Raw genomic sequence first — 14,651 nt, 5'->3', positions numbered from 1 at the left:
GTATTAGTAAACGATAATCTAAGGCATATCGAAATAGAAGTAACGAAGGTAAAGGCAAGGGGTTGATAATTGATCCATGAATCTTATTAGACAATGTATTTGGTCGCTCATTTTAGTTGCCCGAGCATTTAATTCTTCATGGGATCACATAATTTTTGTAAATTTTTAATTAAATCATATTATTTTTGCAAATTTGTAACCTTTAAATTTGTATTTTGTAAATGTTCACATTTATTTGTAATATCATGATTGGATTTGTATAGTTGATTGTATGTATTTGTATAATTGATAAAAATGTAGGTTGTAGATTGAAAATTATAGAAATTGGTAGAGTTGAAATAAGCTCTCCTTAAATTGAGGGAGGCACGTTCAAAATGGAAAAAAAAAAAAAAAAGGCATTCCATTTCCTAAAAATAAGGGATCAATGAGAAGTGTTTAAAAGACTTGACTTTTATAGAATAAAGATAAAGATACGTGAGAAAATTCTTCGTTTTTAATTTGACCCGTTATAAATGTCATGCCGACATTAATGTGAGAAGATTGCTTTGCTTTTAACTCATTATAAATGTGACGGTGAGAAATACCAAAAAATTATTCATCATATGAATTGAATCTTTGTAGAGTGATCACCGAAAATCATTACTTGGTTCCTATTAAACACGATGACATGAAAACATTGATGTAGTGATCATCAGGTGCAATATGAACACAATTACATGTGGCCATATGGGTTATTATTTCATATAAAATAAAATTTAGGTAACAGGTAAAATCGGCCACCAAAATTAGTTAGTACTCCGTAGTAAATAGTAAGTAATCCATGATATTAAATCTGGATCGTGACTCTCGGGATTGTGAGTGAAGTTTTGTGATTATGAACACAACTGGATTTAAGACGGGACAACCAATTTGATAGCCTATGGGTGAGTAGCACAAATAGGATCGTACATCATGTGATGTCACACGAGCCTGAAGCCCTGAATCCGAGCACAATTTCTTATTTAAGACGGTAATGTTTGTTTTAATGGTAAAACGTATCCAAATACCATAGCAAAAAATTTGTCTTATTATCATCAACAAGTGGTAGACGGTTATTGCCGTCTTAAGCAAGACTAGCCGCAACCAGATTTCCCTGGTAAATTCCTGCATTTGTACATAGTTCGATTTTTGCTTAATTAGTACACAGCATACTAGCATTAGGATGTTGTATGATTTAATTGTTGTTGAGTTTGAAGCATTAGACTTCAAATATTTTAGACTTGTTAATTAGGGTTTATCATTTATTCATTTTAGGGGTTCTGTATCCAATTCAATTTACTTGGGAATATTATTACTCTAATTAAATATTATTCAAGAGCTGAAATTAAAAAGCTTGTGGTGGAGTTTTATAAAAAACTTTACACTGACGATTCCCCGGACGACTTTGATGCCGACATCCCATATGATTTGTTTCAAGAGTTTAGTCATGAACACTGGGTATGGCTAAATAAATATTATTCAAGAGCTGAAATTGACAATGTGATCATGCATATGGGATCACTTAAAGCACCAGGACCCGACGGATTTCAAGCTCTTTTTTATCAAAAGCAATGGGATATAGTGAGACGGGATGTTTATGATATGGTCCTGAAGGCTCTTGAAGGCAAAGGCATGCCCGATAATTTAAACGATACCCATATCGTTTTGATCCCTAAAGTCCAAGCCCCGGAGCATATCTCTCAATTTCGACCCATTAGCCTCTGTAATGTGGCGTACAAAATTATAAGCAAGACCATTGCTAATAGAATTCGAAAGGTCTTACCATGGCTCATATCAGAAAGCCAAAGCGGGTTCGTTCCAGGGAGGCAAATCACTGACAACATAGTAGTGTTCCAGGAAGCAATTCATACAATGAGAAAAAAGAAAGGCAGGAAGGGCTACATGGCTTTAAAAATAGATTTGGAAAAGGCATACGACCGTCTCAAATGGAGTTTCATTAGAAGAACGTTGACCGATATGGGTATCCCGTTACTAATGATAGATACGATCATGGAGTGTGTGTCTACACCGACAATGCAGATTTTATGGAACGGTGAAGCAACCGAGCCATTCAAGCCTTCACGTGGGGTTCGTCAAGGAGACCCGCTGTCCTCCTATCTTTTCGTGATGTGCCTTGAAAAGCTGCACCAAGCAATTGAAATTCAGGTTCGTAACAAAAATTGGCTTCCCATTCCCGTTTGCAAAACCGGACCCAATATTTCAAACCTTTTCTTCGCTGACGACATGGTCTTATTCGCGGAAGCAAGAGCGGACCAAGCCCATGTCATAAAATATGTTCTTGATAATTTTTGTCGCGCTTCGGGGGAGAAAGTAAGTGTGGCGAAGTCGAGACTTTTCTTCTCGGCTAATACAGCGGGGTCGGATAGGGAAGAAATCAGAAGCATATTGGGTTTTGATGAGACCAATGATTTGGGAACCTATTTGGGGATGCCAACAATTAATGGTCGAGTGACAAAAAATACCTTTGCCCATCTCGAAGAGAAGTTCAATAAAAGACTAGCAGGATGGCAGACAAAACATTTATCGCTTGCAGGCCGGAACACATTAGTTCAATCTACTCTCTCTACTATGGCCAATTATAGCATGCAGACAGCTAAAATACCACGCTCCGTCTGCGATAATCTAGACAAGAAGACTAGACGATTCCTATGGGGAGGAACAGAAGAACAAAGAAAAATCCATCTCGTCTCTTGGGAAACGATACAAAAGCCCAAAGCAAAGGGGGGTTTAGGCATTCGTTCTTCACGGCAGTCAAACGCAGCCTTTCTCACAAAGCTCGGGTGGAGAGTCTTAACCGAACCAACTACTCTATGGGCTCGTGTGCTCAGAAATAAATATTGTAATGGAAGGTGTGACGTTGATATGTTTCAACCCAAGCCAAACATGTCTAACGTTTGGGCGGGTATAACCTCGCAAGCTAAAATTATTAATCGGGGAAGTACAGTTGCTGTGGGAAACGGTCGAAAGACCCTGTTCTGGGATCACTCATGGGTGGATGAAGGATGCTTGTCGGATAGAAATACATACCCAATTCCGGAATCTATCCTGGGAGCTACGGTGGCCGACATGTGGGACGAGTCATCGGGGTGGAAATGGGATAGCTTCTCTAATTATCTAGCCCGCGAAGACCTTCTAAAAATCGCAGCATATTCTTTGTCCCCGGAACCGTATATAGAAGACTCTCTATATTGGAATGCCTCATCGAGTGGGAAATTCTCGATAAAGTCAGCCCTTACTCTTATCAAAGCAAATGGATGCTCCACGTAAACGGAGAACATGGCATGGCACGTAATTTGGAAATTACCCGTTCAGCAACGGACCCGGATGTTCATATGGTTAGCGGCCCATGGTCGTTTAATGACTAACTGTAATCGAGTTCGAAGAGGCCTTCATGACGATCCGATCTGTCCACGATGCTTAAACGCTGATGAAACAACGGACCATCTTCTCCGCAAATGTCAATTCTCTACTGAAATATGGGCACAACTAGGTGAGAGTGCTAATTATCCAAATTTTTACACTCTGACCTTCAATGAATGGGTTTCGAAAAATGCTAGCAATAGCATACCGTTTGCCACTCATGATTGGTCGATGAAATTCGCTATCACATGTTGGTGGATTTGGCGCTGGAGGAACAATGTTACCTTTGGGCGAGCTGACGATAATCCAACGGACCCTATTGGTTTTTTGCATAGACACTTTGAAAGCACCAGAAAGGCCCTCGACCCTTTCTCCCTTCTTATTCCCACACCCGGTACTGTCCATGAAGAGCGCTACATCCGGTGGAACCCTCCTCCCCATGATTGGCTCCTACTTAATACTGATGGCGCATCTAAAGGGAATCCGGGGCCAGCGGGATGTGGTGGTATTTTGAGAGATGAGACCGGCAATTTCATACAAGCCTTTTATGTATCTTGCGGGCATTGTAATTCAATGAGAGCAGAAATGAGAGCTTTGGTGACTGGTTTGGAGCTTGCTCGATCTCTTGGAGTGCACAAGCTTTTGGTTCACATGGATAATGCACCATGTGTTAGCTTCGTCCAAGAGGAACAACTTATCAGCAATAGTTTGCGACCTCTCGTACAAAGATGCATCGATCTTATTAAGCTAGGCGGCTGGAATGTAAAGATTGATCACGTATATCGGGAAGCCAATCGAGCTGCAGACTGGCTTGCAAATACCGGGATTAATTCGAGTACTACGGTGTCTTACTTTGAAACTCCTCCTGATGGCTTACGGTCTATTCTCCGCGAAGATGTACTCGGGGTAGCAATACCCCGTATTATTCGTTCTTAGTTGTCTCTTTTCATGGGGTTTATCCCCTCTTTTGCACCAAAAAAAAAAAAAAAATTATGCTTGTATGATTATGTGAATACGAATTAGTGATCATATGAATGTAATTTACATAATTGCACACTAATTTAATATTTGCTCAATTATACTCCCGGTTACTTGGACACTTTATATGAGCTCGTGTACTCGTGTCAGACACTTGATACTTGGACATTGGTATGACATTCCGACACTTCATTTTAGACTAAAAACTTGACAATTTTTCATTACGTTGCTGCGTCTTACACTTTGGTACGCACCCATGCCCCACCCTTGGAACCGAGTTGAGTAACATAGATAATGCTTATACAAAGGCATTCCTTGTGGTCATCTGCAATGGTTGATACTGTACTGGGAAATATTCTCAATTCCTACTGGTTAAGCCACAGACGCGTCTCTGATCTCTATAACATTTACATTTACTTGATAAATGAATCGTAATCGTTTTGTAATGCTAATATCAATTGTTATGTTCTCTGTAAGTTGGAAAAATAATACTGTCAACATATAATTTGGCTCAGGAGAAGGTGTTGCATCGTCAAAATCAAAACTACGATTTCATGCTTAATGAGACGTCGATGTGACAACAGCAAAATTTATGGAATTGCAGGGTAGGACTATAAGACAACACTTGCTGGTACGTCGTCATTCATTCTGATTAATTCAGATAGGCACCTGCTATAATTACAGTGATTAAACCAAGGCCAACTACTGCATGTCATTTTCTGTGGCAGCTAATTTTCGGATATAAATACAAGCGGAAAATTCAATAATTTACATTCAGAAACAATTCAAGCATTCTGAAGATAAATAATAGCTTGAGTGAGTGTACATCATGGGGAAGTTTTTGAGAGTTTTGGGTGTGTTCTGTTTTTTGTTGTCGATTGCAGTGATGTATCTCGGATCAGCTGAGGGAACACATGTTGCAGAGAAAGAGAAAGACAGTGAGTTTAGTACCCAAGGGTATTATGGCGGGGGTGGGGATGGGAAGGACGGTTATAAAAACGGCAATGGAAGTGGATATGGAAATGACGGTTATAAAAACGGCAATGGAGGAAGTGGATATGGAAATGACGGTTATAAAAACGGCAATGGAGGAAGTGGATATGGAAATGACGGTTATAAAAACGGCTATGGAGGAAGTGGATATGGAAATGACGGTTATAAAAACGGCAATGGAGGAAGTGGATATGGAAATGACGGTTATAAAAACGGCAATGGAGGAAGTGGATATGGAAATGACGGTTATAAAAACGGCTATGGAGGAAGTGGATATGGAAATGACGGTTATAAAAACGGCAATGGAGGAAGTGGATATGGAAATGACGGTTATAAAAACGGCAATGGAGGAAGTGGATATGGAAATGACGGTTATAAAAACGGCAATGGAGGAAGTGGATATGGAAATGACGGTTATAAAAACGGCTATGGAGGTGGATATGGAAGTGACGGTTATAAAAACGGCTATGGAGGAAGTGGTTCTGGTTATGTCTATAAAGACGGTTATGGCTATAAAGATGGGAATGGCTACGGAAAGGGCTATGGAAATGGGTACAATGGTGGCTATGGAAGCGGTAATAAGGGAGGAAATGATAACTACGGGAGTGGTAACTACGGAGGCGACGGTGGTTACGGAAAAGATGGAGGTCATAACTAACAAGTTGCATGTCTTATAGTATGCCTAACACGATAAGTCGTGTCATATGCATTTACATATACTCCATGTCTCCAATTTGTATTCATTGATTATCTACAAGGACTATATAAATAAAAGAGTGTGATTTTAATTATATGCAATAATATTTCTTTGCTTTTTTATATATGTCGATACTAATGAGTGCGAGAAGATTGCTTCGCTTTTGACCCATTATAAATGCCTTCACTGATAATTACAAAAATTAATATTACATACGGAGTACAAATTGAATCTTTGTAAAGGGATCGTCTAAAATCATTACAATGTTCCTATTGAAAACATGTGATTGTGAATTTGTGATGTAGCCATCATTTTGTGCAATTTCAACGCAAATTACATGAGGGTCATTCATGAACATTTTCTCTGTATTGAGTAGAACAGACAGATCTGAGAACGATCCTATCTTGCAATTCGCGAGTCAGGAAGTGCTAAATTATTGTAAACGGAAAAGAACTACACAACTGGATTATGAACGCCATTTATTCATTGAGCAGCAGTTTGGGTTAGACGAGCCTAAGGCCTCAAGTAAACGCAACACGTGTATTTGAGTTTAGTCAAGGTGCTATATATAATGTGGGTAAGGGAGTGTGGTGTACACGATCACATAACCGTTTATAAAGTATACGGATTTTGGACAAGTTGAAATTGTAAGGATTTTAGGTTCTTGTACATTGTAAATGTCAGTAATGTCCGTCAAACACATGTTTAAACTCTGTGTTGCGATCAGTGGTGGGGTAGCATGGGTGACGACTGCCTTGGTAATTGAAAAGAAAATCGAACATCTGTGGCTGCCTTGGTAATTGAAACTCAGGCATCATGTGCACGGTACCCTGATCAGAAACTTGCTACTTGCCATTATTCTGACCTTATCCAAGGCTTATGTTAATGTCTGAACTTTATACGGTGTATTAACATATTGCAACATATTCCGACATCAGATTTTTGAATAGTGCGTGAATATGATGGGAAATGGTGGATCCTTCATATGTCTCTAACACTTCTGATGTTTGTTAAACTAAAATCTAAAGTCTTGAACATAAATAATACTTCGTAAAATTGTTAATATCGTGATGTTCTAAAGCGGAGTCACAGATGTGCTTATGTTCTCTATATATTTACATTTACTCCGTAGATGCTCTAAAGGCGGAGTAACTCTGTTAATATCGTGATGTTCTAATATCTATGACTCTATGTTATAATTTAGTTTTTCTGTAAGTTGGAAAAATGATACTACAAACATATAGTTTAGCTCAGGAGAAGATGTTGTTACATTGTCAATGTCGAACTAATGATTTCGTACTTAACTTAATCCCAAGATTAACGAGACGTGGTTGATGGGGCAACATCAAAATTTATGGAATTGCAGTATATATGATTTAATACAATTCGGTACGTCTTTAATTCCGACTAATTCAGGTATATGCAATAACTACAATGATTAAACCAATGCCAACTACTGCAATGTCATTTTCTGTGGTAGTTAAATTTCCGCTATAAATAGCCAGCTTCAAATTCCATATTTTTCATTCAGAAACAATTCAAGCAACTAAAGATTAATAGGAGTAGTAGCTTGAGTGAGTGAAAATCATGGGGAAGTTTTCGAGAGTTTTGGGTGTGTTGTGTTTGGTGTCGATTGCAGTGATGTTTATGGGATTAGCTGAGGGAAGGGAAATCGCGGAGAAAGACAGTGAGTTGAGTAAGAAAGAGAGTGAGTTGGATAAGAAAGACAGTGAGTTGAGTAAGGAAGGGTATTATGGAAGCGGTGGGGATGGCGGTCATAGTGGAAACTATGGAGGTAGCGGACATGGAGGAGATGGTGGCTATGGAAATGATGGTTCCAAAGGTGGATATGGAAGTGGTAACTACGGAAGTGGTTCAAAAGGTGGCTATGGAAATGATGGTTCCAAAGGTGGATATGGAAGTGGTTCAAAAGGTGGCTATGGGAGCGGTGAAAATGGTGGCTATGGAAGCGGTTCTGGTTATAACCACGGTAGTGGTTCCCATGATGGCTATGGAAGTGGTTCTAACGGTGGGTATAAAGGCGGCTATGGAAGCCATAAGGGAGGAAGTGGTAACTACGGAAGTGGTTCAGGTGGCAACTACGGGAGTGGTAACCACGGAAGTGGTTATGGAGGCAACTACGGAAGCGGTTCCGATGGCAACCACGGAAGTGGTTATGGAGGCAACTACGGAGGTGGGTACGGTGGCAACCACGGAAGTGGTTACGGAGGAAACTACGGAGGTGGGTACGGTGGCAACCACGGGAGTGGTTACGGAGGCAACTACGGAGGTGGTGGTTATGGAGGCAACTACGGAGGTGGGTACGGTGGCAACCACGGGAGTGGTTACGGAGGCAACTACGGGGGTGGTTCAAGTGGCAACCATGGAAGTGGTTACGGTGACAACTATGGAAGTGGTTCAAGCGGTAACTACGGAGGTGGTTATGGAAGCAAGGGAGGCTATGGAGATGGCCATAACTAACAAGTTACATATAATATTTGCGAGTATGTTGTATGCCTATCAATATAAGGCTAAGTATTTGCCTGTGAGAGTATTGCATTACTCCTGTCATATTATGTAATTGAATATCTACAAGGACTAAATAAATAAAAGGATTTTGTTGAATTATGTAGTATTATAAATATTCACGGAAAATTAATTATCAACAAAATTGAATCTTTGTAAATGGATCGCCAAAATCATTACTATATATTAGAGTTCCTGTGACACACGATGAAACTAACGTAACCAATAAGCAATTTTTATCCAGGAGTTGACGACTGTTAATTTGCTATGAGTTGCGAAGAGTGTATTCAACTCACTGTCTAATAGTTCGACTGAAATCCGGGTATGAAACCCGTCAGCATTAATAGTTGGACTTGATAACATTCACTCTCTAACTTGAGGACCTCTATATATCTTCAACATTCAGGTTTTATTGCTGCGCGAGTAAACGCACCACATTATCATCATCTGTTGCATCTCTTTATGTACTGTCCTTGATCTCACAGTCAATATACATTAGACCTTCTTGCTGCACGAATTTGCTTATGATCGAGTTCATACATCATCATTGACCATATTGCCATTGTCGCCTATGTTATTCCGACTCTTCACACTTATGCCGTACACTCATTATCAAGGCTCACCCATGCTTCATTTTAAATCAGAAAAATGAACTTCTATACTAAAGTGGTAAAGTCCGACACTTAGACGTGTACCTGTATTATACAGAGTATATTTTTAACCAAGTTAAAACAACATAGCCTAAGACAACATTCATTTCAATGAATCAGTTATGAATTGAATGAGTTGGAAAAGCTCAACGCCTACCACCCTGAAACACTACTTGAACAAGAAGTGATCATCATCATCAATATCGTAATCATAATCGCCCCTAGTATCTTCAACAAGACAATTGATCAACAAAGCGTGGTAAGCAGGGGTTATAACATACAAGTGTATGTATATATACAGTCTTTCTCATAAGCAAAATGTAAATCGTAATTCCATTTTAGAACACTCACTTTTCCCTCGGTATCTCTCAAAAAATAAGAGTAAATATAATAAAAATAAATAAAAACTTATACTAAAATATCACTTTTCTTTTTCGTCATGATAATGATATAAGTTCGAGTTCCTTACTTTTTTTTGTCAAAATATTTTTTTTTTTCAAAATAAAAGTCAAAAGTTCACACTGAAAAGTCTAAATAACATGTATTGTCAAAGGAAAGGGTGTTTGTATTTGTATCCTCTAATTAAAGGAGTATCTTTTACAAATACTTCGTATTACTGTAAAAAAGGATGGATGATTGAGACGGAATGAGTATATACCGAGACGGATTGAGTAACTAACATTTTTGAAAAGTAGGAATTTCAAGGTTGTGAATTGTGATTTCCCAAGAAAAACAACAAAGCCTCTCTCAATTACAAAGTGGAAGTTGGGGGGAGAATTTCCTAAGCAAAAGTATTAAACTTTTTAAAATATGAAATGGACATTTGTGTTCACATTACAGAGACATACAAAAATGAGCACCTGTTTTCTGGTGGCATTCTCACTGCCATCATTATCATTTTTTTAATACCAACTCTACACCAAAACCAAAAGCCATACCTTGTTAATTTTAAATTTTGATAGTAATAATTATTGTGTGCGACGTCCGTCCATTACAACAGATAAAAAGTGACCATTTTATGATAAATAATAACCATTTAGTCATTTTATGATAATATAAGATGGTCATTTTATTACCGTAAAGTAGTCACTTTTTATCTGATGATACCGCAAGATGGTCTTACATTATGGGAAATTTAAACAATGGTGGCAGGTTTATGTAAGAAAACAAAATAAATTAATTTAATTTATGTAAAAGATTCCTAGCAAGACAGCATAAGGCCAACAATTCTACAGATATAATTATAAACAGAAAGATGGAATCAAAAGATCAAATTCCAACAACATATATATCTGACAGATTTCTGATCAAAAGTAGGGATTAGAATAATAATCCAAGAAACAAAAAACACCAATTATTACTTCAAATTACAACCAACAACATTAGAACAAAAGTGTTGCAGATGGACTTCCTTTGATATATATGATCATATCAATGTTATTACAGTCCGTTTCATCATAGACGGCCACTGTCCAACATCCTCTTACCCGGCAATTAGCAGGAATCATTGAGGTCTTGGGCAATGTTGTTGTAATCACTAATCAGTAAGGAAAATGAGAAAGTATAGACTGTGACACCTATATACTTTAAGATACACGTTAAATAAACTGTTATTCATACTACTTTACATTAAAACAGAATATAATCAAATCTCCACAGCTTTTTAGGATCAAACCCCAAACTTTGGTGTACATAAAAGGACACATTTACATTTTGTGGCAAAGTGGAAGATAACATATCAACTAAGGTCAATTTAGGGCAACTAAATGAAGGATTAAACTCATAAACAAAACATAAAATGTTAAAACAATCAATAGCTTTAAATAAAATGAGAGAAAAATAAAAGAGTATTTAATGGAGTACCTTAGTATACATAAATTTAGGGCAATCTGATGATCCCCATGAAGCTGTAATAAAGGAGAGCACACACAAAACACAACATCCGAGAACAAACAAACAATGCACACCACTCAATACACAATTGACTAATAAATGACATAAATAAAAAACTTTTTTTTTTCTTTCTTTTTTTTTTTTCCTCAATGATTTCCACAATTTGATTGTTAAACATAGCTTAAATTAGAAACATTCCCTTTTGAAATTTAAAAATCCCTCATATTTCCATAAATTCACATCATATTTACATACAAATCTTAGGTAACGCTATGGACGGTCTCTTTCAAATCTTCCGCGATCTTCTCCAAGCGGCCCAATTAGTCTTCCTTAAGACCTCTATTTTAAACAGATATGAGGGCCGTTTTAAGTTAAGATGGTCTTAAACCATAAATGGCGATACTCAAGAGAGGTCCTCCGCATTGTTCTACAAACATGACAAACAAAAACAAAAGTAATCCAAACAACTAGTACTACTAATCAAAAGACAATAAAATCATGTTTAATTATGTTTTATTGTTCTCTTGAATCATCATTTGAATGAGATTGTTGTAGATGTTGATGCAAATCATCATCACTATTTTGTTGATGATTTTGTTGTTGCTGCTGATGATGTTCATGCTGATGATGTTGTTGTTGTTGATAAACCTGCCCAATAACACCATGACCGTCTTGCGAAAGCCCGAGTTGTAACCCGGGTATTTGAGGACCACGGGTCAAAATCGGAGTAAAACTAAGTAAACCCATATTAGTATTCGGCAATCCCACTCCCTGCAACTGAAAATTAGTAACAAAACCCGGGTTCGTATTCGTGTTCGTGTTCGTGTTAGGGTTACCAACAGTATCAAACAACTGTGTATGTGTTCCTCCTGAATTACCAAATCCGGTCCCAATCCCGGGCCAAATTGAGCCGCTACCCAATTGAGCTCTCCCAATACTATCTCCAAACCCGGTCCAACTCGGTCTAGACTGCAACCCAATTGACACTGACCCGGATTGATTTGACACCGACCCGGACCCGGACAAAAACGAAGCAGGAATTGTTCCAGTCCCAGTGGTAGCCAAAATTGCCGGTTCAGCCTGTTGGAGAAGCCACTGAATGGTTTCTCCGTCGGTTTTATGACCCAATTCTCGGGTTAATTGGAAAACCCGGGCAGCACATAAGGCGGGCATTCGGATCCTTCGACTGCGGCCGTCGACTTTAGTGTGACGGTCTTTGTTGGAGGTTCGTTTTGGTGCTAACTGATTTTGTTGTTGAAGTAATTTTTTGTTGGTGGCGGTGGTGGTGTTGGGGTTGTCGTCGTTGGATGACGGAGATGTTGTGGTTGTTGCCGTGGTGGTTGGGTGGTGGTGTGGTGGTTGTTGGTGGTTGGGGTCATCCATGTGTAGAGAGATGATTTTGAGGGAATTTTGGGAGTGAAGAAGTTTGAGAGTTGAGTTGTGTGTTTGTGTGTTTGTGGAGATGTTGGAAAAGATTAGAATTGAGGGGACCTTGGTACTTGGTAGATGGGTAATCATCCAAAACTATGTTTGTTTTTTATTGAATTTTTTTCAAAATAAATCAATAAATAAAATAAAAAGAAATTTAACTTCTTGAAGGTTTTGAGGGGATGTTTTGTAGTTTGATGGGTGATTTAACTTTAAAAACTTTAAAAAAAGACTCAAAACTTGGCTCTTATATAGTAAAGGAGTTAGAATTTATACTTCAAGATAAAACTGTTAAACGTAGGGGGCTAATTCAGCTCAGCCCGGCTTCATGGGATGACATCAAACGGTTTGTCAAAGCCCACAAATCTCCTTGGATCGGGATAGTGCCGCAACTTCCTTAGCCAAGCTCGATCCAAACACTAATGAAAAAAATATATGAAAGCCCAACCTAGCCCAGCTCTTACTCGCTACTTAGTGGGTCGGGTTAGTTGTCACGGTTGACTTCTCGTCCAACCGAGGTTCACGTGTTGGGCGCTTCAAAGCTCAAAGGATCAAGTTTCATGGAAAAATTTGGAACATTGTAGAAACATCTGGAAATGTCTAGAGTATCCTAAAAGTTTCCAAAATATGGTAGAGTCTTCTATAATATTCTAGAGGAATCCGGAATATTCTAGAATAGTGTAGAGTAATTTAGAGTATTCTAGAAGAGTCTAGAATACCATTTCCTCTCACAAATGACCCAAATAGAGGAGAGACGGAAGCACATGGGGGTGCCCCCACCTTATCCCCCCTATCCGTTTTGTGAGTGGCATTACCCGTCACTTGTTCTGACCTGTCTTCAGCAAGACTAACTGTACTAGAATTGTCTAAAAGGGTCCAGAATGTTTTAGTAGGTAATACTAGAACATTCATATACATGGTAGAGATATCTAATAATGTTTGGAACATTCCAGAAGTGTAACACCCAGGATATTTAGGAACGTTGTTGACCGATAATGTTGACCAAACAAACCTTAGGGATGAATGGGTGAGGGATCAGACTTGTATCATGAGGTTTATAGGATTACTTGCTCGACCTAGCTGAGGCTACTCGACCGAGTATCACCCATACTCGACCGAGTAGAGCCTACTCGGCCGAGTACTCTTGTACTCGACCGAGTATGGCTGATGTCGACACGTTAATATAAACGCAAGTTCGCGAGATTCATTTCATTTTCTCATTTCTTCGACAGTTCATCTTTCTCTAACCCTAGCCTATCTCTCTCCCCTATCACCCCATATCTTCACACTTTAATGAAATTAGCCTAAACCTCCACCATGGGAATGACATATTCGCCGAGGAAGGATGACGGGAGTGGTGGTCGTCTATGTCACCGTCGATGCGTAATGTTAGGTAAGTTTCTGCCTTATGTTCATTTGAGTGATTCTTTGAGTATAGTTGTGTAATAGGAGATGGTTATCATGGTTAGGATGCTTATTGGAGTCGTGCGTGGCTGTGTATGGAGGTCTTACATGCTTAGAGACGAGGTAGGGTTTCCCTACTCAGTTTACTGTTAATTAGTTTAAGATTGTGATTGTACTGTGTATGATTGTTAACTGCTGATCATCGGAGTATTGGTGTAGCGGTGTTGGTGTGGTTGTGTTGTGACGATTGTGGTGTTGTGACAGCTGTGAGGCTGTGTGTGTTATGATGGTGGTGGAGTCACTTACGGGAATGACTTCACACCCTAGTTCGCCCTCCGTGGAACCCGCCACGGGAGGGGATGTGCACATTAAGGGACAGGGTGTAACACCTCCATACTCCAAGTGCCTTACCAGGACCACTTAGGTATGAAGACATTACCATCTCGGTTACCCGAGGCAATGATAATTAAACAACAATAAAGAAACAACGTTTATTATAAATAATTTAGCGAATAGTTACAATCCTCAAACCAAACCAAAAGTACGATACGTTATTTCAAAGTGACTGTTCTAACTGAAATGTAAATAAACTAAAGGCTACAGCGGAAGACTCCTATCATCAAGTCGTGGCATCCCAGCTATCCCAGTACTCATCTCAATACCTGCTCAATATCTGCTCACCA

The 14,651-nt window shown here is 38.9% G+C and overlaps 2 protein-coding genes across 3 annotated transcripts; one reads left to right on the top strand and one right to left on the bottom strand.

Moving 5' to 3' along the window:
* Positions 1-1,026: 1,026 nt before the first annotated feature.
* On the top strand, positions 1,027-6,161 carry LOC141602076 (uncharacterized). Of its 2 annotated transcripts, XM_074422392.1 has the most exons (3): positions 1,027-1,135; positions 4,893-5,008; positions 5,262-6,161. In XM_074422392.1, the coding sequence occupies exon 3, from the start codon at positions 5,264-5,266 to the stop codon at positions 6,026-6,028; it is 765 nt and encodes a 254-aa protein (XP_074278493.1). In that variant the 5' UTR covers positions 1,027-1,135; positions 4,893-5,008; positions 5,262-5,263; the 3' UTR covers positions 6,029-6,161. The 2 variants fall into 2 exon arrangements, with proteins under 2 accessions (XP_074278493.1, XP_074278487.1); XM_074422386.1 differs by lacking the exons at positions 1,027-1,135; positions 4,893-5,008 and having other exon boundaries at positions 5,019-5,804; positions 5,844-6,161.
* Positions 6,162-11,336: 5,175 nt separating this feature from the next.
* LOC141602083 (transcription factor TCP20-like) lies at positions 11,337-12,634 on the bottom strand. Its single transcript, XM_074422394.1, has one exon. The coding sequence runs from the start codon at positions 12,517-12,519 to the stop codon at positions 11,650-11,652; it is 870 nt and encodes a 289-aa protein (XP_074278495.1). The 5' UTR covers positions 12,520-12,634; the 3' UTR covers positions 11,337-11,649.
* Between the last annotated feature and the right edge of the window lie 2,017 nt (positions 12,635-14,651).

Source organism: Silene latifolia, chromosome 1, assembly GCF_048544455.1.
Source record: "Silene latifolia isolate original U9 population chromosome 1, ASM4854445v1, whole genome shotgun sequence".
Lineage (NCBI taxonomy): Eukaryota > Viridiplantae > Streptophyta > Magnoliopsida > Caryophyllales > Caryophyllaceae > Silene > Silene latifolia.
Note: the sequence above shows the minus strand (reverse complement) of the source record. Positions and strands in the feature narration are given on the sequence as shown.